The sequence below is a fragment of the Bombus vosnesenskii genome, unplaced genomic scaffold, assembly GCF_011952255.1.
Source record: "Bombus vosnesenskii isolate JDL3184/JDL3185 unplaced genomic scaffold, Bvos_JDL3184-5_v1.1 scf7180000013293, whole genome shotgun sequence".
NCBI classification, from domain to species: Eukaryota; Metazoa; Arthropoda; class Insecta; order Hymenoptera; family Apidae; genus Bombus; species Bombus vosnesenskii.
Window position 1 is genome coordinate 1,334,869 of NW_022882944.1, and position 23,023 is coordinate 1,357,891.

At 36.9% G+C, this 23,023-nt stretch overlaps 1 protein-coding gene and 1 long non-coding RNA gene across 13 annotated transcripts in view; one reads left to right on the plus strand and one right to left on the minus strand.

Moving 5' to 3' along the window:
- LOC117232847 (spectrin beta chain, non-erythrocytic 5) overlaps positions 1 to 23,023 on the plus strand; it is a 57,559-nt gene that overhangs the window by 23,350 nt on the left and 11,186 nt on the right. For all 5 annotated transcript variants that reach the window (XM_033492548.1, XM_033492545.1, XM_033492547.1 and 2 more), the window contains exons 4-8: positions 18,178 to 18,403; positions 18,502 to 18,779; positions 18,870 to 20,490; positions 20,572 to 21,871; positions 21,944 to 22,987. In XM_033492548.1, coding sequence (XP_033348439.1) covers positions 18,178 to 18,403; positions 18,502 to 18,779; positions 18,870 to 20,490; positions 20,572 to 21,871; positions 21,944 to 22,987 — 4,469 coding nt within the window. The remainder of the gene's footprint in view (positions 1 to 18,177; positions 18,404 to 18,501; positions 18,780 to 18,869; positions 20,491 to 20,571; positions 21,872 to 21,943; positions 22,988 to 23,023) is intronic.
- Positions 11,692 to 17,688, minus strand: LOC117232850. 8 transcript variants are annotated; one of them, XR_004493202.1, is made up of 5 exons: positions 17,408 to 17,688; positions 14,708 to 17,320; positions 13,694 to 14,631; positions 12,120 to 13,042; positions 11,692 to 12,044 (listed from the first exon to the last, which is right to left on the minus strand). It is a non-coding gene; the product is annotated as an uncharacterized LOC117232850 (long non-coding RNA). The 8 variants fall into 8 exon arrangements; XR_004493198.1 differs by lacking the exons at positions 11,692 to 12,044; positions 12,120 to 13,042 and having other exon boundaries at positions 13,167 to 14,449; positions 14,553 to 14,631; positions 17,408 to 17,687; XR_004493199.1 differs by lacking the exons at positions 11,692 to 12,044; positions 12,120 to 13,042 and having other exon boundaries at positions 13,167 to 14,449; positions 14,505 to 14,631; positions 17,408 to 17,687.

A 23,023-nucleotide genomic window follows, 5' to 3' on the forward strand; every position in this document is an offset into this window, starting at 1 on the left:
GCAGTGTAAGATCTAGGGAAATTTACAACCTAGGGCTTTGAATCTTTAAAAGTAGCACGGAGATCACGAAAGTGTAGAATATTCTATGTATAATTCTGGAGAGACAAAACAGTTTGCAACGGTTTCCTTTGGTTTACCAAGTCATACGACAAGAATAAATTATAAAAGTCACAATACTTAGAAGCAACGTCTTTCAGACGCATCTTGCGCCCACGATCCCGTAACTACATTACGTCGCGCCATATGCAGCATACATAAAACTATTATGTCATAAGCTACGAAGCATAGAGGCCATTCGCGAGGACTTTGCACTTGTAGGGCTTCGTCGCAAGTTCCGCGTTCACGTAGGATGTCTTTTCAAACTTCTATGGCGTATGGTCTATCGACTATGAGAAGTACACCCAAACACTATACATTATACATGACTAACATTATTATGCAATTTCGATGATAAGAATAATAATTAATTACCATGTTAAAATTGTTATGCAATATATTTTGTACTTTTTAAACAGAACTTTTTAGTTAATGGAAATCTGTTATCACTTTATCTTTATGAAAAATATCATAAAAACAACATTAAATATAACATTTTAGATGCTTAAACGATTCATAAAGAATCATATAATATTTTAAGCGTTCTTTAAATTAATTGTTTTCTCACATACTTTAGGATTAAGGTAATATTATATCTAGGGAATCTAGATTCTCCCTAGGATTCTAGGGATCCCTATAGTCCAAATGTAAGAAGAAAATTTAAGAAAGATTGTCATTCTCTATCGTCATCTATAAGAGGTAACAGTTATTATTTTTTAATACTCATAATTTTTCTAGTCATTAATGGAAACGTAATCTAATTTGCTGGCAATATTACATTTAGATTGAAATGAAATTCAATCAGAAATGGTTTCTTATAAAAGCAGAGAATCGATTGGAAGAAAAGAAAATCCGCATTTCCGCATACATTGCACGTGTCAGTTTTGCCAAATGCGGAACTTTCGTCAAATACTTTCGCGATTTGCAGGTTTGAAATTCGTCGCGTTAGCCGATTTTCCCTCGCTTTCTAAACCGGATGAAAAATCGTTGGGACGTTTATGGAATGTGTTTGCATTAGCCGAGGATCACCTTCCAGAAATAGCCGTGTCCTTTCCAATGATCCTGGTGGGAGATATCGCCCGTCATCACTCGGTGAACCAAGCGACTATATATACAGACTATGGTGATTGATTCGCGTACCAAATTCGATTGGGTGTGGTTGTCCCCAGATTTCGACATTTGTCATTCCCCTGCACATATCGTTTCAAATTATCATTCTTGTTACTCGAATATGTCATTGTTGAACCAATCGTGATCGTTTATCGAATACACTTTAGGGCGTCTGATTGATAAGTTGACACATTATAGCTATTTTTTACGAGATGAAAATATTGTATATTAAATCTAGAAGGAGAAATAGGAAACACTAGTGGTTTTTTAGTCCCTTGGAGAAATGTTAGGGACATTTTTAAATTAAAATTAATTTAAACTAGTGATTACAGATTTTCAGTTTTAGTGTTTGGGTTTATTAATAAATAATAATTAGGTGTAGATTAATAAATTTGTAATTAGCTTAGTTAAATAGAATTATGGTAAGCGGTTTAGCTGGATAAGATTATTATACATCAAAGGAGAAGTTGGATTCAGCAAAGAAGAATATTTCTGTTAGGGAACGCATCTTCTTACAAAGAAATGACATTTTTGTGATATTTAAAAAATAATTGCCCAGAATCAGAAGGAATTTAAAAAATATGAAAAATTGTATTAATTAGGAAAAATTCTTAATCCTCCGAAAGAAGAAATATCATAAAAGAAAAATTTCATCTGAATCGTTAATCCAGAAATGTTGATAATCTCTTTTGTTCTTATTATCAAATGACGAATCTATCAAGCGGGTAATTCGCGGATGGAAAGTTATTCGTAGAAAGGACATGTTTCGCGCGTGTTTATTACCGCTCATGTTACGCGATTCGCGGCAACCTCGTTACGTAAAGCATCTTGCTAATCGCGTATAAAAAGTGTAAAATATGCGGACGTGATCTTAGGCGAGCATTAAATTTATGTACCTGTTCGTAATCAACGTTGGAGCTTTCGGTTTACATGCTGTACATTGCTGCATAGAATACATCTACCTTATGGTTAAATTCTCTTATTTTCCATACTGTTGCTTTGTTCCTTAAAAACTCTGTATTATCGTAGCTCCAGTAATAGTATTGTGATAAGATAAGCGAATAGAAATATATATGAAAATTGTTTGTAACTCTTTATCTAATAATAAATATTTCCACAAATATATAATTCCTGCAACAGCATATCACCTACGTAAATCTGTAAGATTCTCCTTTGGAATACAAAGTACAAGCGTTATTTATTGCTAATTCATGAACACGTCGTGATTATTATTTTTAACTATGATGAATTTGTTTTGACTACTATAGTTTTCGAATTCTTGGATTTTAACATCTTGCTCAATAAGCCAGAGGAGCGTCATTCTTTTCTTTTTTTTTTTTTTTTTTTTGAACGATGATTTTTATATGCTTCTCTTAAACTCGAACAATTTTTTAAAGATACAAAAATGAAATGAAAATTCAAGAGCCTTTCAACGATATGTAGTTTGTACCGAATAGTTGAGGAAAACTCAGAGGAAATATAGAAGCTGAACAATGTAGAAGAGTCATACTGTGAAAACACATTTTCATTGTATCGTAGAAAGAGAAACAAAGACACGGAATTTGGAACTTCGAAAGAATGCAAATGATGATAAGGAGGATGTAGAGAACATTATGCTGCAGGATTGCAGGATAGTGTTCGTGGAGCATTCTGTAACTATGTATCCAAGGCTCTGACAAGATAACTGCGTCTAAAACGTGGATGGCTCTCGCTCTAGGGGCTGTTCCCATGACCGAAAGAATCGGAGCCGACAGTAATTAGGGAGGTAGCCTCGGGCCATTCGGAGAAACCATAGTCCCCTTGCAGCTTGAAATAACCATACGTACAAGGGTAATATTTCTCAATGTCTAATCTCAAGGATAAGGGAGGAGTAACGTAGGTACGGTCTGAGAAAAAGGAGGAATTTTAGGATTTTTAGTGCTAATAATTTTTCTTTTAAAATGGTTGTAAAATCTATTGTGCAACGCGTTACAGATAGATTACTTAGGCTGAGTTTACAATGCTGGAATATTGATTTAGTGGATTATTGGAATATCGAGATATCAGAGTGTTGGATTCTTTTGGTTTTTGGGATACTTGAGGTTCTACTTTTTTATTTATTTGCAAGTAGTCTATCATCAATTATCATTGAGAATTATAAGTAAATTATTCTGACGTGGTACTATAACGTGAATAATAAATGATTATCGTATGTTTGGTTCTAGCTGAAATACTTGAGCTTCTGACTTGAATTTTGAATTATTAAGGCATTCGAGTATTAGAATATTGTAATGTTAGAGTACCAAAGCCTTTTCGTCTAGGAGTATTAAGTTTTTGAAGCACTAGAATGTATTTTGGAATATTCAAGCATTGGTATTTTAGAGATATTACGCTTGCATGCTCGTCGTTGATACACGTATGAGGCCTAATTATATTGTTGAAAAACGTAAGCCAATTCTAGACGTTTCTCTTTTAATTAGTCTTTATCTGCAGTTTAGTATTCAGTTAGGAATACAGTAGGAACTTCATTTGTTGGTAATTTTAATTAATGAGCGATTAACAGAACTTTTGTTGGTTGAATTCTCTTATCTAATAAATGCGAGCTCCTATTATGTAAACGAAAAATAATTGGTAGCGAGGAGAATCGACGAGCTCCTCGAGTTCGGATAAATGGAGCGTTGGTGTAATTTTTGTTTGCGCTTCGTCTCGTATCTTCTCCAATTAGGAGTTTACTACGAGCATTAGTTCATTACGAATCAATAACACGTACGAAAAGTGATTTCATTTTGATCGATGTTCAGTTGGTTTTTGTTGGCTTACTCAAATTACTCGAAGGTGAGTCTGTATCTTGATTGCAACAGACCCTTTAAATTAGAGAGTTAAGGATTGATTCGAGATCCGAATAGAAGGATCTCGCGACGGATAAACGAAAGGGATCGAAATCGAAGGGTACAATTAAAGACAGAGAGAGGAGGAGATCTCTGGAAGGAGGACAGAACTGGAGGCAGGATCAAAGGAGCGAAACAGGGAGACACGGAGAGAAAGAGAGAAGTAAGGGTCAGCGACCGAGGCGAAACTTGCTAGACCGTGAGTCCCGCAGATGTGAAATGAAACCAGACGGCACATACGTTGCTCGTGTGCTGATCATTTCGCGTTAGACGCTGTTCCGCCACGAAGAACCGCTCTTACGAGCCTGTCCACACATTCAGCCGACGCTTCTGGCTGTCTGTGGACACTCAATGACACTTCTTCCCTGATGTTTCACTCACAGAAAGTGTAATTCAATGATGTCGATCAGGAATAGCGTTTTAACCACAGATAGATCGAGATGTGATTTTTAGATTTTGGAATATTCGCGAAACTCAAACCCAAGCTTTGTGTTTCGGAACTCTTGAAACTGGGAACTCGTGAGATTCGAAATGATTATTTTTGTTTTAGTTTTTTTTTTTTAATGAGGAATGTCCATCTTGTGAGGAGGTAAAAATATCTTTTCAGAAAATTAAATTATTTTCTTTCAATATGAATGATTAGGATCGGTGAAATCGTACCAATTTAAATCAGCCTAAAGATTATGCAGCAACTGGATTGGATTGGTATTGGTCGAATAAAAATAAATTCATATCGTAATCGTAAGCTATTTAAATAAATTATTATTTTCCTGGCGCCCGAGACTTTCGAATCTAAAAACAAGCAAACATATAAAACATGGATATTTTATAGATTTTTCCACATATCTTTTCTATAAATGCGTAAGTACATAAACATCTAATTGATTCATCGAATCAGAATCACAAGTCTGGAAACATACGAATGTACGGTATAAATCTTAACTGAATCACCCTGTACAATTAAGTTCCTAACCTTACTTCATATTGTAACATAGCCTATTCATAATTTCGCATTAGTTGCGCCATCTTGCAAAAGAACTACCAAGATTCACACGTGTTACATCATTTAACCAACAAGAAACCGATGAGTGGAGGAATTTATTTATATTTTTCCATGTACGCGTGATTAAAAGCGGACTCATTGAAAGGACCGAGTAAAAAGTTTCGGTGAAAGTGCAGCCAGGGGAACGTGTGACTTGCATTTCTTAGCAATTATCGTGAAAGGAGCAAGGAATCAGAGTGACTTGTCGCAGATTATACAAAGTGTTAAAAAGAGACCATCCATTATTTATGTAGTACATAGGATACACGGTACTGAGTAAAGAAACCTTAGTACATATAGGTCGGAAGCTCAACCATTTCTGACATATAAATATTCTTATATATTAGTATCATGATTGTTTCGCTACTTATTGAGTTCTCGATATTTACAGAAGCTGTTCCACACGTCCTCCTTCCATTTCCATGCACGCTTGGCATCTTTATCTTACAAAGTCGCGATTTCTCTTGAAAATTCCAGATCTCTGACGAATTATTCAACAAGCATGCCAGATTCGGTTACGTAATTCTTTGGTCACTTATCAGCGAAGAATGCACTTTGCTTTTCAAATAGTTACGTCCATAATAAAAGGTCCAATGAAGGATATTGAGAACGTGGTTCATAAACACTGAGGTAAACGTCGTATGCGACACGTAGAAGCCAGTAAGTCAATCATGATGCAAACATAAAAAAATGTATATATCTCGAAAACGGTCGAGCTTTTGACCTGTGTTTACTAACAATCTTTTTGGCTCAGTATGGCGTGTCTTATGTACTGTACAAATGTTGAATGTTTTTTTTTTTTGAACACCTTGTATATTTAACAGCGTAAAGATATGGAATAACCGTGTGATAAACCTTGTTTTGAGACCACGATAGACGTAGGAATTCGGTAAACAATTAATTGGAACGATCTGGTGTTATCAGTTATTAGCTGATTTAATGCTGCGGCAGTAATTGGAACAGGCACATAGTGCGAAGATCAAGAGAATTTTTGCGATTACTTCTGAATGTGTTAAAATACAGTTAATAAACAGAATATCGGATTTTGCGGCATTGAAAAGAGTTGTTCATCAACTTGAATTGCATTTTGTAAAAATCACAATCTGCTGTGACATTATGTTACAAAGGATAATCGGCTTTTATCTTTTTGAGGATTTTTATTCGTTACTCCGTTACACATTCGCCTATTCTCTAAAGTTCTCGTTGTCAGGTCCAGATAACGCTAAAAATTGAGTGGTGATCTTGGAAATTTGTCCAAATTTCTTTTTCGTTAGTGAGATTAGTAATTCTATATATCAAGAGAAATACAACAGTTTATGGTTGGATAAATAAATTCATATTTCGCAAACTTAATAATGAACGCTGACAAGGCACAAGTTCGCCGTTGTGTGCTTCAATATTTTCACCGTAGAGAAATAGCCGTCGAGACAACCAGAATCGTTTGTGGTACACGAGGACAACATGGTTACCAGGGAAAAATCATTTGTCATATTTCTATAATAATTGTGAATTTTTAAATTACTTCGCCAGTTAATGTTTTTTCATAGAAATTCAAAATGTAAAGTACATTATTTATGGAATGACATGATACTATTAGTGTGAATATCTTGTCTTTTATATATAATGATGATTTACGATTACGTCAAATGCTGATTTACAGCATGGTCTTGAAAGAAAGATTCGTGCTTTTTAAAGATAAATTAGTGATGTCACCGACAATTGTATAATGAAACGCAGGATTTACGTAGGATGCCTGACTTAATGTCGTCGTGAGTCACGATCGATTTTGTGGTGGAACAATTATCATCGGAACTCGTCCTCTTCCGGTATTCTGTCCTATATCCGGTGCACACTACACTTCTGAAATATTGCACGATTTATTTCCTTTAACAATGGAAATTGACTTGCAAATGTAAGATGTATAATAAAATGTGTTTAAGTGGTCGTTAAAAATTAAGATAGAGGTTAGGTTGATCAACAGTTCGATAAATTGTGGATGGCTTACGGTTCTTCCGTGTGTACGTATTGCCCTATAAACAATCGATATTAATGGCCGACGAGGTTCATAAATATTCGGTTTTTAAGTTAACCATGATTTTATGCCGGTGACCTCGTATGCATTTCCCAAGTTTCTCTTTTTAGCACCCGTCAGAGAAAGCAGTACAGGACGCTTCAAAATTTTGGCCACGCGTGTTCGAATGAAAACTTATATATAAGGTGATACAGAAATGTAGATATATAGAATTAATTGAAGTGCTCAGATTTTGTATAAATGCTTTGAAATGATAGTTTCTTGAGATGCTTCCAGTTATATAGGACATTCCGAGTATCATACGTGATGTCATATACATAACACGTAAATAGTTAGACTGGTTTGGCTGCTGTTGGAATTAAGTTTAGATTAGATTTGGTTAGAGTTATACAGTCTTTCGAATGTCATGTGTGAAGTGATTTACAAACTGTTTTGGTGTTTCACAGATTATCTTATTTAGCTATAGAAATTTATAGAAAAGCCTGAAACTGAATGTGTGGTCATAGTATGGGCAATCATTCCTATGTTTTCTTGAACAATTTTTTATTTTCTAATGCAAACATTAGATAACCGTTTTTCATTCTTTGGATACTTTCACGTTTGAATTTATATAAAAATTTTAAATATCAAAACTACAGATTCTTATTTATACTCTTGTTAGATAACCTCTGCATTTTGGTTGTCTATATAGGAGATAATTCAATTTTAATTTCTATAGAGCGTTTCATATAGTATACTATAAATTTAAATGGAATGGTCAAAATTAAAGAGACATTGATATAAATGATCGGGATATACAGATTATCTTGGAAATTGATTAGAGAGTACGTATCTATATAAACAATTGTACAGGGTGTTTCAATTAAACGATACAAAGAACCAATAATACATAATATATGAGATCACAAAATATTTATATAAACTGTCACTGTTCTAGAACGACCTGTACGAACTGTACACTCCCATTTCGCCCTCGATATGGCAGTTTCCCTGTATTTACGATTCTGTCGGAATAGTTGCCTCGTAGAAACGACCAGTGGGCCATCAACATCGCGAAACGGTCGTAAAACCGAAAGGACGCGGCCCCAACCTCCTTCTAACAGATATCCACCTCTTTGCTGATCTTCGCGGTTGGTTCTCGTTGGCCAGCTGTTCAACGCGTTGTTCGATACTGTTTCATATCCCGTTGCAAATGGAATTACGTTTCTTGCACATAACCTCTAAAACACTCCGGCAATTTGAATTTTTTGAACTGTTCTGTAACTTGATAAATTTCAGCTTATTGCAAGGTACATAACGCTAAACGATCTTAAACTATTCTAAAGAGCGTTGTACATTTTTTTTTCAGTTACTATCTTTCCTTTTTGTTACAATTTTATTTTATGTGCGTGAGATTTATCGAAGGAATAGAACATAGATTAGAAAAAGATTTAATATTGTATAGTTTGTGATTTAATGATAATCTGCAAACTTGTGGTTAACGTGAACAGAGTATTGAATTCTTCAGGAAGAAAGAACTTCATCGTCTTAGGTTTGCCATGATAGCATCGTCTGCAGTTGGTTGCATTGCCATTGGCCAGGAACGAAATATTGCGGAATTGCTGGTCAGAGACTGGAACAGCGTTCCTCGGTCGGTTCATCATTACGAAAGCTGATTTATTTGTTTCGTAGTGATGTATTCTCTGGGTATTGTTGAAGGTTTCTCGATCAACCTTGTGCTCTATAACCGTACAAGGTACTTCTGGTTAAAACATCGCATAACATTCGTGGTTTGCACCTGTGGTTTGTTATTTTTTTATGTTAATTGGAATGTGCAAAAAGTGAAGGACAAAAAGATCACTGTAGATAATTGTTGAGTTAATTGTATAAGCGACGCAAAAGGAAGAAATTGTGGAAATTAACTCAATAATTACTTGTGTACTTTATAATTCATATCTCTATTACTCAGTCAGTTAAGTTACCAAAGATTGATAATTAATTTTGCCATACCAATTACTTAAGAAAGATCAAGCGATAAATTAAATCTTTAGAAAATGAAGCCATTTGCATGAAAATAAGCAGACGATATATATCTATATAATATTTTTATGGCAAAAATTGCATCTTTACCGCAAAGAAAGGGGGAAAAGAAGTGAGTTAATTATGTTCCTCGGGAGATAAGTTTCACGTTTAATGGGTTGACGACTCGGAGGAATTGCGAATTTTTCGTATTCACGCGCTGCCTCGTGTAATAAAATCCATTTACTGACGCTTCGATGCTGTGATATAAAAGTGACATGGGTCTTACTACATATTCAAGTATTATAGCGGTATGTGTCGTTAAAATTGATAAGGAAGAAACGCACGTTTCTTGGAACGTATTTTATCAAGCATAATACGAATATCTTTATTTACACGGGATCTCGTATCTTCACGAACGACAACGATTTCTAGGTGAATCTCTGTAAATCTTTTTTAACGAAGTACCTCAATCTTCTCTTCTTACTTCTTCAATTCGCCAAATTATAATTCTAACTTCTTCGAGGTAATTGCTACTACGTAGAAAAAATATAAGAATACTAAATAATATTTCGTCTGAAATCCTTTCCCACAGAAATGGATGAATTATTCTCAAAATTACATGCATAAGAACTCTCTCTCTACTATCTCTCTATAATCATGAATCCTAACTTCACATTCCAAGAGAAATCAAATAAACTTACTGAATTAGCGTCAATCAAGTGAAAATAATCATGATCGGGCAACGCTAGTGTAGAGAGTGTAGAGATCAAAGGGGCAAACATGTTTCAAATTCGCTAGTAATTTTCATCCACTAGACTTTTCCCTATCCTCTCTCTTTCCCCCCTTGTTTAAGTCGGGCCATGTAGCGGTTTTTCTACGGCATCGTTTACAACTGGCGATGCGCATTCTTGGCAGGGCTGCGGAATGTGGATCGAAGGCACGCGAACGTCAGCTCGCGAAAGGACATTCCTGATCGTGACCGTGCAGCGCACGCGGTGCAACACGAATGATTCTCGATGTTTCGTCATCGTTTAAGGAATCGTACAAGCACCACGGATGAGTCGCTTATCCGCTTTTACCGTTAAACCTGTACCACTGGACGTTCCGCGTAATTCGAGCTCCGGTTGTCGCCATTAGGCTTCCTGGACCATTTTTCCTATCTTCTTCTTTATGTCTTTTTCTACTTGTACTCTAGATATCCTAGCATCATTTTACATACTTCTTAGGTCTTCTTCGTAACTTTCGAGTGTTTTTGAGAATAGTAAGTCCTGATACGTGTATCCTCCTTTAATATTTTACATCACCTTTAAATCTTCTTTGCAACTTTTTAATGTCGCACGAGAATTTGGAATTCAACTAGTTATAGTGTTTTTAGAATGGATGTAATTATTTACATACGTCTTTTGTCATACTGTAGATTTAGAATCATAGATCGATATCGTTAAACCAACATTGTGAATCTTTTTGTTGTTGTTCCATGTTTCTTGAAAAAATCACAATTACTTCGATGTGGGCAAAATGTTTCTGTAAGTTGCTGCATGTTGGAAATGCTTTGGAATACGCAGCAACAAAAGAAGAGAACAGAAGAAGGTTGCTTGTCGTTTGCTTCGGTGGAGTCGAGGCCTCAAATTATCATCGCTGTTCAATATCTTCGATAACAAGTTGCTCCGAGGTTTCGTTGCATTTTATTGTGACACGAATGATTAATCTATCCAAAAGCACGCTTTTGAAGAGTGCCATTAGCAAGCCATCGTAATCAGGCCCATAATCTTACATTGTGATCTAGTAGTCACAATAGATTTCTGATCATCTTGATTAAAGTCAGATTATAATGCAACGCTTTCAAAGCATGTTGCGATCACTTCCGTCAAAGTCAACACGCGAACAAGCATACACAATGAGATTCCAATTTGTTTCTTCATAAGCAGTCAGTGATTCTTGCTGCCCCAATCTACCTACTACCCTTTTCATCGGACATGAGCTTCTTACAAAAGCGGTAATCGATTTTCATCTTGACTTGCGCGACTTATACGTAGACCACCCAGCTGTAAATTATTGAATAACGATCGTATCGCTGGTTACGGTGCATGTTTTTGCACGCTATATTGTAGCGGTCACATTTTAGCCAGTAAACGTCGGACGAAACGAGCGAGTTCACAGGCGGGTTGTAGCACGGTGTCGGTCGATGCAGGGAACGTAGGAGTTGCATTCCACGTTAAATGCATTAAGAATGCCTAGTACCATTCCATTGGCTTCGCACAGTCTGCCTGAACCCTGTTGTTTACTGTAGTATGTTTATCACACTGGTGTGATTAATTTCGTTTCTTTGCTTTGTATCGTTTCAGGAAATTGAGAGGAAAATAACATTGTTCATTAATTTCTACATGGAAACTTCTTTTTAGTAATTGATGTTAATGTACTACGGTTAACGAAATTAAAAAAATATGAGATCAATGGAATATACATACGCGTATTACACTGTATGTTTTCAGGAAAATGAAGTGTAGATAACACAGTTTATTAATTCCAAAGATCTAGTATGGTGTATTTACTATAATTTATTCTTTTTACTATTTTCTCCATAATCCTTGTACGTAATTATAGCTTCAGCCTGTGATTCAACATCCTCTCTCATACATTCCATAACTAGTCTCACTTGCCTCTGCAAGCATAGTTACCTATATATGAATTTAATCGCACATTATCATAACGTGATCCGTATATGAATAAACTTGTCTTTTTATAAAACAACCGAGGATACAGCGTTCCTCAGACGTTCAGCCCGCCTGATAACGGTGTGGGCAATTAAGCGAAATGAATGAACGGATAATCGGATGAGTATTACGAGACGCATGATGCATTTAAGGACGTCGACTTTACGTATATCCGAGGCAACCTGTCTAACAAGAAAATGATGCGTAAAGTTGCTGCGAAGCAATGCTGATGAAATTAATCGATCAATGCTCGTTACCTGGCCAACGGAACTAGTTCACCGTGTAAGATAGTTTATGGGAGATGTTAAATGCACACGATATCGATCTTGAGCATGAATTTATTGACTTGGGTTAAACGTACTCCGTGGAGGCGTTTATGTCCTTTTAAATGACGTTGTGTTAGCTGTATACGCCGATGAAAAAATTTCAGTGCGAATAGAATTGTAATAAATGTTCTCCTATTTGCAAGTTGAATATTTCTAATTATGATATACTATAATATGTATTATGCGTATATAATCTTTTTTAATAATATGGCTGACAATCTCGTGAATCTTTATTGGCTCGGTAAGTGTTCCGCAGTCCGTGAAACAACACCCGTTGTCACACAACGAAGTCGTGAAGCTTCTGACATGCCGCGCACCAAGAAGAGAAAGACATTGCTCGAAGGGGGGATCATATCGTCTCGCTATATTGTGGCAGCGATACTAAACATGATTCTAAACATGCTCGCGTTGAAGAAGATCGCTGTTTTGTTGCGAATATTCGTGTACTGTCTCTGGTTCATATTCTTAATGTTCTATGCGTGCTCCCTTTTGTCGTAGGTTAACGTTTCATACATCTAAATCCTCCTCGAGAACACCGCATCGAAATTTTTCAAATCGTCCTCGAAATTAGCCCTGAACATACAGGCACTTACCGGGAACTCTATTTTATGCTGTGTATAGATTAATAAATGCATCTGTTCGGATTAAATTAAATAATTCTATAGACTATTGAAGTTGGTAATGTGTATGTTCTTCGTCATTTGGTTACAAGATGGCACCAAAAATTCTTAGCTTCAGTATGATACAAATTGCTTGTGTTATCTCAGAATATGTAGCTACTTGGTGAGGCAGGTATGTGGTACATTCTCCTTAATGACTGGTAACTCTATTTTCTTCTTATACAGAAAGCTGACCTAAAACATAGATATTGTACAATATACAGTATGTCTAAATTAGACATCACAATTTCATCTTATTACAAAACATACTTTTCTTACGATTCCCTAAATATATTTCACGTTTATGCTGCATAAGACGAACGCGACACGATCGAGTCCTTTGTTAAAAAATTGTTTTCATCGAACGCGTCCTTTCGATCTTTCTCGATTCGATCGAACTCGGCAAAGAATAAAAGAATCAGGCAAAAAGGAACAAGGAGAAGAAGAAGAACGCGAAGGAGAAGAAGAATGAAAACAGAAAGAAGGCAAGAAAAAAAAAACAAGAACATTAGCCGTTTCACTGGTCGACAGAGTGGTGCTCGAGCCTCGAGCTGACGTGCCATGGCGTACAACAAAAAGCAATCGGCCGATAGGACGAGTACCGGTTATTTAACGCCGTCGTCTTTATGCCTGCTTATTGGCCGGCTGTCTCGTTGCACGAGTTTTAACTGTGCAACCCCACCTTTTCGCTGGATGTAACAGTACCGTATAAGACCGTATTCTCAGTCTTACTATGCAGTCCGAGGCTCATTCATTATTCATACACCATACGCTGATACTCTGGACGCTTATAACGTGATCGTATGCAATTTGGCTGGTTGGAAATTCGACAGTCAATGTGTGTACCTGGGTTAACGGACGTGTCGATGAAATTGTAGCGAAATACAGGCACGAAGATAATAGTCGTCGAAAAATCATGCTGTGCGTTTGGATGTTGGCTCCTTCAATTTGTTGTCGTGTTCGCCTAGTTATTAGGCACGAATTGCGGCTAGTGATGGGACTTGGAAACACTTCGAATCGCTTCGAATTTGTATTGTGTATGAGGCGACAAATTCGGATCGCTTCGAACATGATTCGAAGTTTACAGTTCTTTTGTAAATCTTGATAAGTTTGAGTCTTAAAAGTCTCGAAAGTCTTGATCGTTTTGAAACTGTTAGATTCAGTTTTTCAATGCTGCAACAAGTGTTTATAAAACGCCTGGAAAGATCAAATTATCATACATACATTTATTTCACAAGATGATCGAGACTTCTAATACGATCGAGGCTTTTAAAATGATCACAATTTTCAACACTTCCTAGACGATTCAGGTTTCCATGATGATCAAGACTTCTAAGACTGCCAAGATTTTAAAGATTCAAGACCTTCTACACGATCAAGAGTTTCAAGCCTCGAATCATGTTTGAAGTGATTTGAATATACAGACGCGATACGATTTGAAGTGTTTCAGATCCCATCGCTAGCTGCGGCACGCTCGAGGAGTGGTTGAAATGCGTTAAGTGAAATGATCTGTATCGCCAGCAAGGGTAACTGTATCCTAACGTCGTGACGTGAAACGGTGGCTGGAGTTGGCCATGTTTAACGTAGAAAAATATAAAAAGCCTGAAAGCAGAGCGTTATTTGAAAATGAATTATTAATAACTTCTAAGTTAGTTACTTTTAAAAGAGTGAATCACAGCTATCTTGATTTCTTGAGAACTCAAACCTTTAGATTTAGCCTTCCTCTTTTTCAGTTTGCCACAAATCTGTGGTAAATAAGCATCATGCAAGTTTTGATCGTAGATCTAAAAGAAAATATACAAAATTACAAAATTGTTGTGTTGTTGTTACGTTGTGCGCTTCACGTGACGAGATCGTTACCATGACTGATAATGGTACATCATCTACAATAGTTACTCTTCTATCAAACTGATCTATCCTGTAGAACATTCGCACCAGTTTGTAGCAATGACGTTCTCATAATATATTAGATGGCAAAATTGATAGAAGGTACAACGAAGTGGTTAACGTATACTGTGTATACCGGTAGGTATTATGCAAATATTCTTGAATCTGTTATTATCGAGTGATCGCGTCGATCGTTACATATACGAAGCGAGCGTCACGACTACAAATTACGCGACAGGAAGCAGCGTATTTGCTCTGCCGTGTAATGCGCATCGTTCAAACATTTGTTTACTCATCGTAAGCTAATCGTTTCACCGGTGAACGCGCGATGATTGATTCTAACGTGTGGTTAACATCGATCTACGAGGCGCTTCGAGGTGGAAGCTTGTCTGCCACATTGTTAATTAAATGGAACGTAATGGTTCGGTGCTCGCGCTTAGAGAAATAGATTACTTCCGTATGTAAATGAGAGTGGTCATGAAGGTAAATCGTCTTCTGGTACCATTTAGCTCTTTTACTTAATCTCTCCTTTAAAGACCTTCGCATTAGCAAAGACAGTCGTGATATTTTATCCTTTATATCGAAATTCTCATTTGGTAACTTCCTTTGAAATGAGATGCAATGGGAAATATGGAAATAATCATAGTAAGTATTAATAAGAAAAATACCAAAGAGTATTGTTGGAGTAGTATACTGTAAACAGTATAAAGTATAAGTACTAAAAAGTATTGCCAGCTTGTTGAGACAATCTGCAATGATATCATCAGCATGCCATCAACAGCGACATTCATTTCTATATTTATATAAACGGTAATTCACTACGACGAATTATCAAAACCATAAATTTAATCACTCAAAGTCTGTACCTTTGTCCTAGTTCCTCCCACTTACGGTATTTTTCACACCATTGTCCCAACTATTTTTCAACCATATACAGGATAGTCACTCTGCTTCAGGTATTGTATTCATGGTACAAATGAAGTCATCGATTTTCTCAGAAACAAAACCAGCGTAATTGTGTTATTCTTGATTTTCCTCTTATTTTAAGTCATAGAATCTCTCTTCCCATGAATTACGGATCACCCTCTATATATTTGCGAAAACAGTAGAATATGATTATTTTTGTCCGAAACTCTCAAGGTACGAAGATGCGACTTTATCGCATTTTATTGAAAAAAGTTTTCAAACGATTATAACATGTTGTACTCGTTCTCTACAATCCGGAATTCAATAGCATAGTAGCGAATTTTCCAATATTTAATAAAATATTTAATAACTGCTTATGCAGTTATGGAACGTAGGTAAATTACCGACCGATCTATAAGTGAACGACCCAATTCACCGACAAGTACGATTTAGTGCACGTTTGTACAATTTGATTTTATCGCTAACTGTTATATCGTAGTGGAACCAGGTTGCATCTTCAGGATGCACTCTATTTTTATACCGACCCGTCTTTACCTACCATCGATGCCTTTTCTCCTGTCCACGTAAATTCTTAATGTCCCACATGTTTTGGATTCCATAAGTCGACCAGAAAGAAACGATTTTCATTTCCCAACGGCCTTGATAGACCCGGTACAAGTGATCGGACGGCATTCCAGCAATCGCGAGAACGTCGCGCTTCGGGCGCACACCGCGATTAAGTATAATAACGTAGTCGAGCTGTTTGTTGGCCCACGAGCGTTTCTTCGGGATCGTCGTTCATAACGTTCCGTCGAACGTATCGGAGGAATCAATGAAGTCATAAGTCGATGTTGAAACACCGATACAACTTCATTCTACAAGATCAACCTGGTAGCACAATATATTTGTTATGCACTTGTATGATTACAATTCAAATAAACGAACGTTGTATACGGTGCACTATCTACGTGATTATTAAACCTATAAAATAAATTAGAAATTATATTATAAAATAAATTATACCATTTTATAATGGCTACCTACCTATTTTATAATAACGATTAGTAAACCGCGGATGTTTGCGCAAACCCATATTGTTATGAATGCGACTAAGATCCTATATATGTTTATAATTGGACTGCGAATGCTTGTGCAAATTTATATTTTTATCAGCACAAGTAGGAAAATGGAACCTATGTACAAATTCGTTTCACAAGTACTATGTTTTTAATATTTCATATATTTCTTTATATTATATGCATTCTTTGCATAAACATCCAGAGTCTAATTATAACGAGTACAATTCTTTGAATATTCCATATGCTGTTGCTTATTAAGTGCATTCTATAGATCTTTGTACTTTCCTACAAATCCATAGCCTCCTTTAAGTAAATAATAGGTGTCAAATATAATTGTATCTATAACCTGATACAACGAGATCGATTTTCGATGTTAGATAGCTAGACAAGTTTGTCTAGGTTAGGTTATTAGTATCCATGACACTTCTGTCGATATTATCGATGTGCTCTGCACTCCAATAAGCCTGCGGATACTTCAATCTGTAAAAATAACGCCACGTAGATTAAACATTCTTCCATATTTATCTTACCAGGAAAGTGGCGCATATGTCACTCGATTTCCTCGTTAGCTTTCAGGAGAAATATTCTTCAACTGTCAAAGCTAAAAGTGACAGTGATTATTCAATCTAACGTCTATTCATGTCTACTTTCGAACGTTTATGACAACCAGAAGTGGATGACCCACTACCTTGTATATCTAGCTCCTTTATTTTCAATAAGTGCATTATCACAATGTGCTGTATCCAAGGCCGTCCAGCAGTTGTTACTTTTCACATGACGCAATGTGAATGCATGCCCGTTTTATCATAGCAAGATGCTCGTGCACAGGCGTCTATTAAGACCCACTGTTTACGCAATACGCACGATGCCAATAGCCAGCGTGCATTCCGCTCTTTTACTTACTCGTGTACGCGCGCGCAAGAGTACACATAGTTTATGCACACGTGCACATTGGAATGCGAATTATCATTGTGCTAGCAGTCTACCGATCCCTCCTCATAAATTCTCTATGAGTATATTATACGTTTGCATTCACCTGAACAGAGAATTGGAAGCTTTAATAAAGTTTAGAAAAGGGGAAGCCTAAATAAAATTATAGAAAGGATTGGGGGAATGATTATTAGATTATACATATTTAACTCTTGTATTAGACTTAATTTTGATGGACTACTTAATGGAAGCTGATGAATTAATTTCTGGAAAAGCCTCTGGGTACTTTAATCTCCTAATCTTTGGAGATTTTAATACAAAATAGTTGGGATTTTTTTTATTGTATGAGCTTTTTGTCAAATGAAGGAATGAAATCAAAATGAAGATTTGTCTCATTTAGTAAATATTGTAACGCGATTATGCTTCGGATATTTTAGATATTTTTACATATTATACATTCTGTATGTTCTTGTGTCTTTAAATTTATCATAAAACCCATAGTCTACCTTAACTTTTTGTGGTTTATAGGTTCGTCTGGAGAGTATAGGAGCAGAAGATATAGTGGATGGAAATCCAAGGTTGATACTGGGTTTAATCTGGACTATTATCTTGAGATTCCAAATTCAAGAAATTGAGATTGACGTAGACGAAGAAAATGACAGTAGTGAAAAGAAATCGGCCAAAGATGCTCTACTACTCTGGTGTCAGAGGAAGACTAATGGATATCCTGGTGTTAATATTCAAGATTTCACTGGTAAATGCAGCAGCTTCAATTATTTTGCATTTTGTATTAATTACGAAATTAACTTACAATTTGTACATATGTATACATAAATGTATGGTTGATTATAGGTTCATGGAGAAGCGGTCTTGGGTTCAATGCGCTTATCCATGCTCACAGACCAGACCTAGTTAATTGGTCAGAATTACAGCAAAATAAAAATATCGACAATCTTAATTATGCTTTCGATGTGGCCAACTCGGAACTTGGAATTCCGCGATTGTTGGACGCGGAGGATGTTGACACTGCTCGGCCTGATGAAAAATCCATCATCACGTACGTTGCTTCTTACTATCACACCTTCGCCAGGATGAAAAACGAGATCAAGAGCGGCAAAAGAATTGCCAATGTAAGTGAATTTTTATATTATACATCTGCTTTTTAAAGTTCATTGATTTAATTATTAAATAATCTTAAAAATCAATATTATTCTCCTTAGATTGTGGGACAAATGATGGACGCTGACAAAATGAAGATTCACTATGAAAAGCTTACAACAGACTTGTTGGAATGGATCAAGATGAAGATAGAAGTATTAGAAAACAGAAACTTCCCTAATTCCTTGGAAGGCATTCAGAAAGAATTGTTAGCTTTCAAGCAATACAGAACAGTAGAGAAACCACCAAAGTACAAGGAACGATCTGAAATAGAAGTTCTGTATTTTCACATTAATACCCAATTGAAATCCTTGAACCAGCCTGCTTTTACGCCTCAAGAAGGTCAGTTAATACACGATATTGAAAGAAATTGGGTGGAACTAGAGCGAGCTGAGCATCGCCGAGAAGTTGCCCTCAGGATTGAACTCCTTAGACAAGAAAGACTAGAGCAATTAAATTACAAATTTGAAAGGAAAAGCGTTCTAAGAGAAGGTTACTTGAAAGAAATGATTCAAGTTTTGACCGATCCACGATATGGTAGCAATTTGGCTCAAGTAGACGCCACAGTGAAGAAACACGAAGCTATTAGTGCAGATATTTTAGCTCGCGAAGAACGCTTTCATGATTTGACTAATATGTCAGAGGAACTAGTGAGAGAAAATTACCATGGGTTAGAAAGAGTGCAAGTCAGGGAACAGGAAGTCCTCCAGAGATGGAAGGAGCTTCTAGCACTCCTAGATCATCACAAATCTAATCTAGTTGCCCTGAGTTCTCTCATGAGTCTCATGCGAGAGATTGATACAACTTTGGCCTCCATACAAGAACTGCAATTGAACTTTCAAAGTACAGATGTTGGTCCACATCTTTTAGGAGTCGAAAATTTGTTACAGAAGCATAGCTTGCAAGAGTTGCAAGTAACTGCTCTTGGAGAGACTCAGAGAAGACTTGGTAGGCAAGCAGCTCAGCATTTGGCACAACCTCAGAGCAAAGAGGTACCTTTGTTACAACAAAAGTTAGAAATGTTGAACCGAGCTTATGATGATCTAGTAGAATACAGTAAGGAACGCAAGGCTCGTTTGGAAGACGCTAGGAATTTCTTCCACTTCCTCCAAGATCATGAGGATGAGGAATCCTGGTTGATTGAAAAGCAACGTATTTGCAAAGCTGGAATATCAGCCAAGGATTTGCGTGCTGTAATTTCGTTGCAACAGAAGCATAAAGCCCTTCAGGATGAAATGAAAGTACGAAGACCTAAATCTGAACAATTATGTGATGCTGGTAGAAAACTGATAGCTGACAGTCATCCTTCAGCTTTGGAAATTCAAAATCGCATTGATTCGTTGCAAGAGCATTGGAAGGTCTTAGAAGAGTTAGCTGCTCTGAGGAAGAAACAGTTAGATGATGCAGCGGAAGCTTTTCAATTTTACGCGGATGCAAATGAGGCGGATTCCTGGATGAATGAGAAGATGGCCCTTGTGGCCTCCGAAGACTATGGCGTTGACGAACCTAGCGCTCAAGCGCTTCTACAAAGACACAAGGACTTGGAAGGAGAACTGAATGCATACAAAGGTGATGTACAATCACTAAACATGCAGGCTGAGAAGCTTGTCAAGTCTGGAATTTCTACTCTTGAATTATCCGCTGACCCAGAACCCGTTGCAGAACTGGAACAAGAAGAATGGAGTAAGTTTTGGTTTTTAGTAAAAATTCCTTTAATACTTCTTCCATGAAATAGATTTCAAAAATGTTTCTTTCTTTTTTTAGGTAAAGAAATTAGACTAGTTCCTCAAGATGAATGGGTGGATGAAGTTGTAGAAAGACTAGAACCTAGAACGGTTTTTGAAGATAGATTGGTACCCCAAGTAAAGAGTTTGTATCCATTCAGTGGCCAAGGTATGCAAATGATAAAGGGTGAAGTAATGTTTTTATTAAATAAAACAAATCCTGACTGGTGGAGCGTACGAAAAGCAGATGGCACCGATGGATTCGTACCAGCGAATTATGTTCGTGAACTGGAACCTAAAGTGATACAAGTTCAGGTTAGAAGACCAGAGAAGGTTAGAGTTACACAGAGAGTGAAAAAAACGAAAATGGTTAAGCAATTAGTTCCAGTCAGAAGAGTGAAGTCCATAAAGTCAACGGTGAAACCAATTAAAAGAAAAACGGCATCTGATGGAGATAGCGTGGAGAAACGACTGAAGAAGATCAATGATACCTATAGCGAACTTCAAGAATTGGCATTGAAACGACATGCTTTGTTAGAGGATGCTATAAGACTTTATGGTTTCTATCGCGAATGTGATGACTTTGAGAAATGGATCAAGGATAAAGAAAAGATGTTGAGAGCTGATGACACACGAGATAATGTTGAAACTGCCAGAAGAAAGTACGAAAAGTTCCTAACAGATCTTTCAGCATCAGGCAAACGAGTAGAAGCTATAGATGCTGCAGTCGATGAGTTCGTTAGACAAGGACATAGTCAGTTGGATAAGGTCAAGGCTAGGCAGAGGCATATCCATCAACTTTGGGACCATTTGAACAGGTTAAAGGCACAGAAAGAAAAGAGCCTAGAAGGAGCTTCCAGTGTGGAATTATTTAACAGAACTTGTGACGAAGCTCATGATTGGATGTTAGAAAAAATTACTCAGTTGGACACTGCAGAACTTGGACCAGACTTAAAGACAGTACAGGCTCTGCAAAGAAGACATCAACACTTGGAGAGGGAGTTGGCACCAGTCGAGGAAAAAGTACGAAAAGTGAACTTATTAGCAAATAGCGTGAAGAGCTCCTATCCACACGAATTGAACAATGTGAATGCCAGACAAAATGAAATCAAAGAACTTTGGAATCAAGTTCAAACAAAGGCTAAGGAACGCAGATCCAGATTGGAAGATGCAGTAGGTCAACAGATTTTCATGAACAGCTCAAAGAATTTAATTAATTGGGCTGCCGATATGCAAGAGACAATGAAGGTTGAGGAACCTGTTAGGGATGTTGCTACAGCTGAGCAACTTAGGAAACATCACATGGAACTTGGAGAAGACATACGAACCCGAGAAGACGAGTAAGTATTTAAATATTTCGTATTTCTTTAATTAATTGAAACAATGATATAAATAATTTTTTATTTGTTCAGATTTCGGGAGGTTGAAGAACTTGGAAACCAATTACTACATCGTAATCCAGCCCTGTTGGATGTCAGCGAACGCTTAGATAAATTGCATGGCTTATATCAGGCTGTAACATCAGATTGGATGGCAAAAGAAGCCTGGTTGCAACAGTGCTTAGAGCTACAGCAGTTTAATCGCGAGGCTGATCAGATCGAAGCTACTACTAGTTCTCATGAAGCGTTCTTAGAATTTACTGACTTAGGGGAATCCCTCGATGACGTTGAAGCCTTATTGAAGCAGCATGAAAAGTTTGAAAACACTCTCCACGCTCAGGATGATAGATTGAAAGCGTTTAGTGATACTGCGGACAAATTGATCGCTCAAAATCATTATGAGAAAGACTATATTAATGACAGAAGAAATCAAGTCTTAGCTCGAAGAAATCAAGTCAAGGATGCTGCTCAGCGTCGTCATGCAGCCTTAAAAGCCTCAGAGCACTATCAACAATTTTCTGCAGAAGTAGATGACCTACGAGACTGGTTGGGTGATAAAATGAAGACGGCATCTGATGAAAGTTATAGAGATTTAAATAATCTTGAACGAAAGCTTCAAAAGCACGAAGCGTTTGAAAGAGAATTAAGAGCTAATGAGGGACAATTAAGAGCGGTGAACAAAGCTGGGAAAGCTTTGATATCTGAGGAGAACTATAGATCAGATGATGTAGGAAAAACACTGAAAGAATTAAATGATCAATGGGAACAATTGGTGGCCTTATCTTTGGAAAAAGGTCGCAGGTTGAGGCAAGCTGCTTCTCAACATGGTTACAATAGAACGATGGAAGATGCCAGGTTGAAACTGGAAGAAATAGAGAATTCTTTGCAAAGTAAACAAGTGGGAATGGATCTTAGGAGCTGTAAGGAGCTGTTGAAGAAACATCAGACACTTGAGAGTGATATGTGCCAATGGGAACAGAAAGTGGATGATCTAGTTGCCATGGGCGAAGAGATGGCTCATGAAGGTCACTTTGATGCTGCGAATATATTGAAAACCAGTCAAGCCACGCAAAGAAAGTGCGTAAATACTCTGTATAACATAAAAGTAATGAT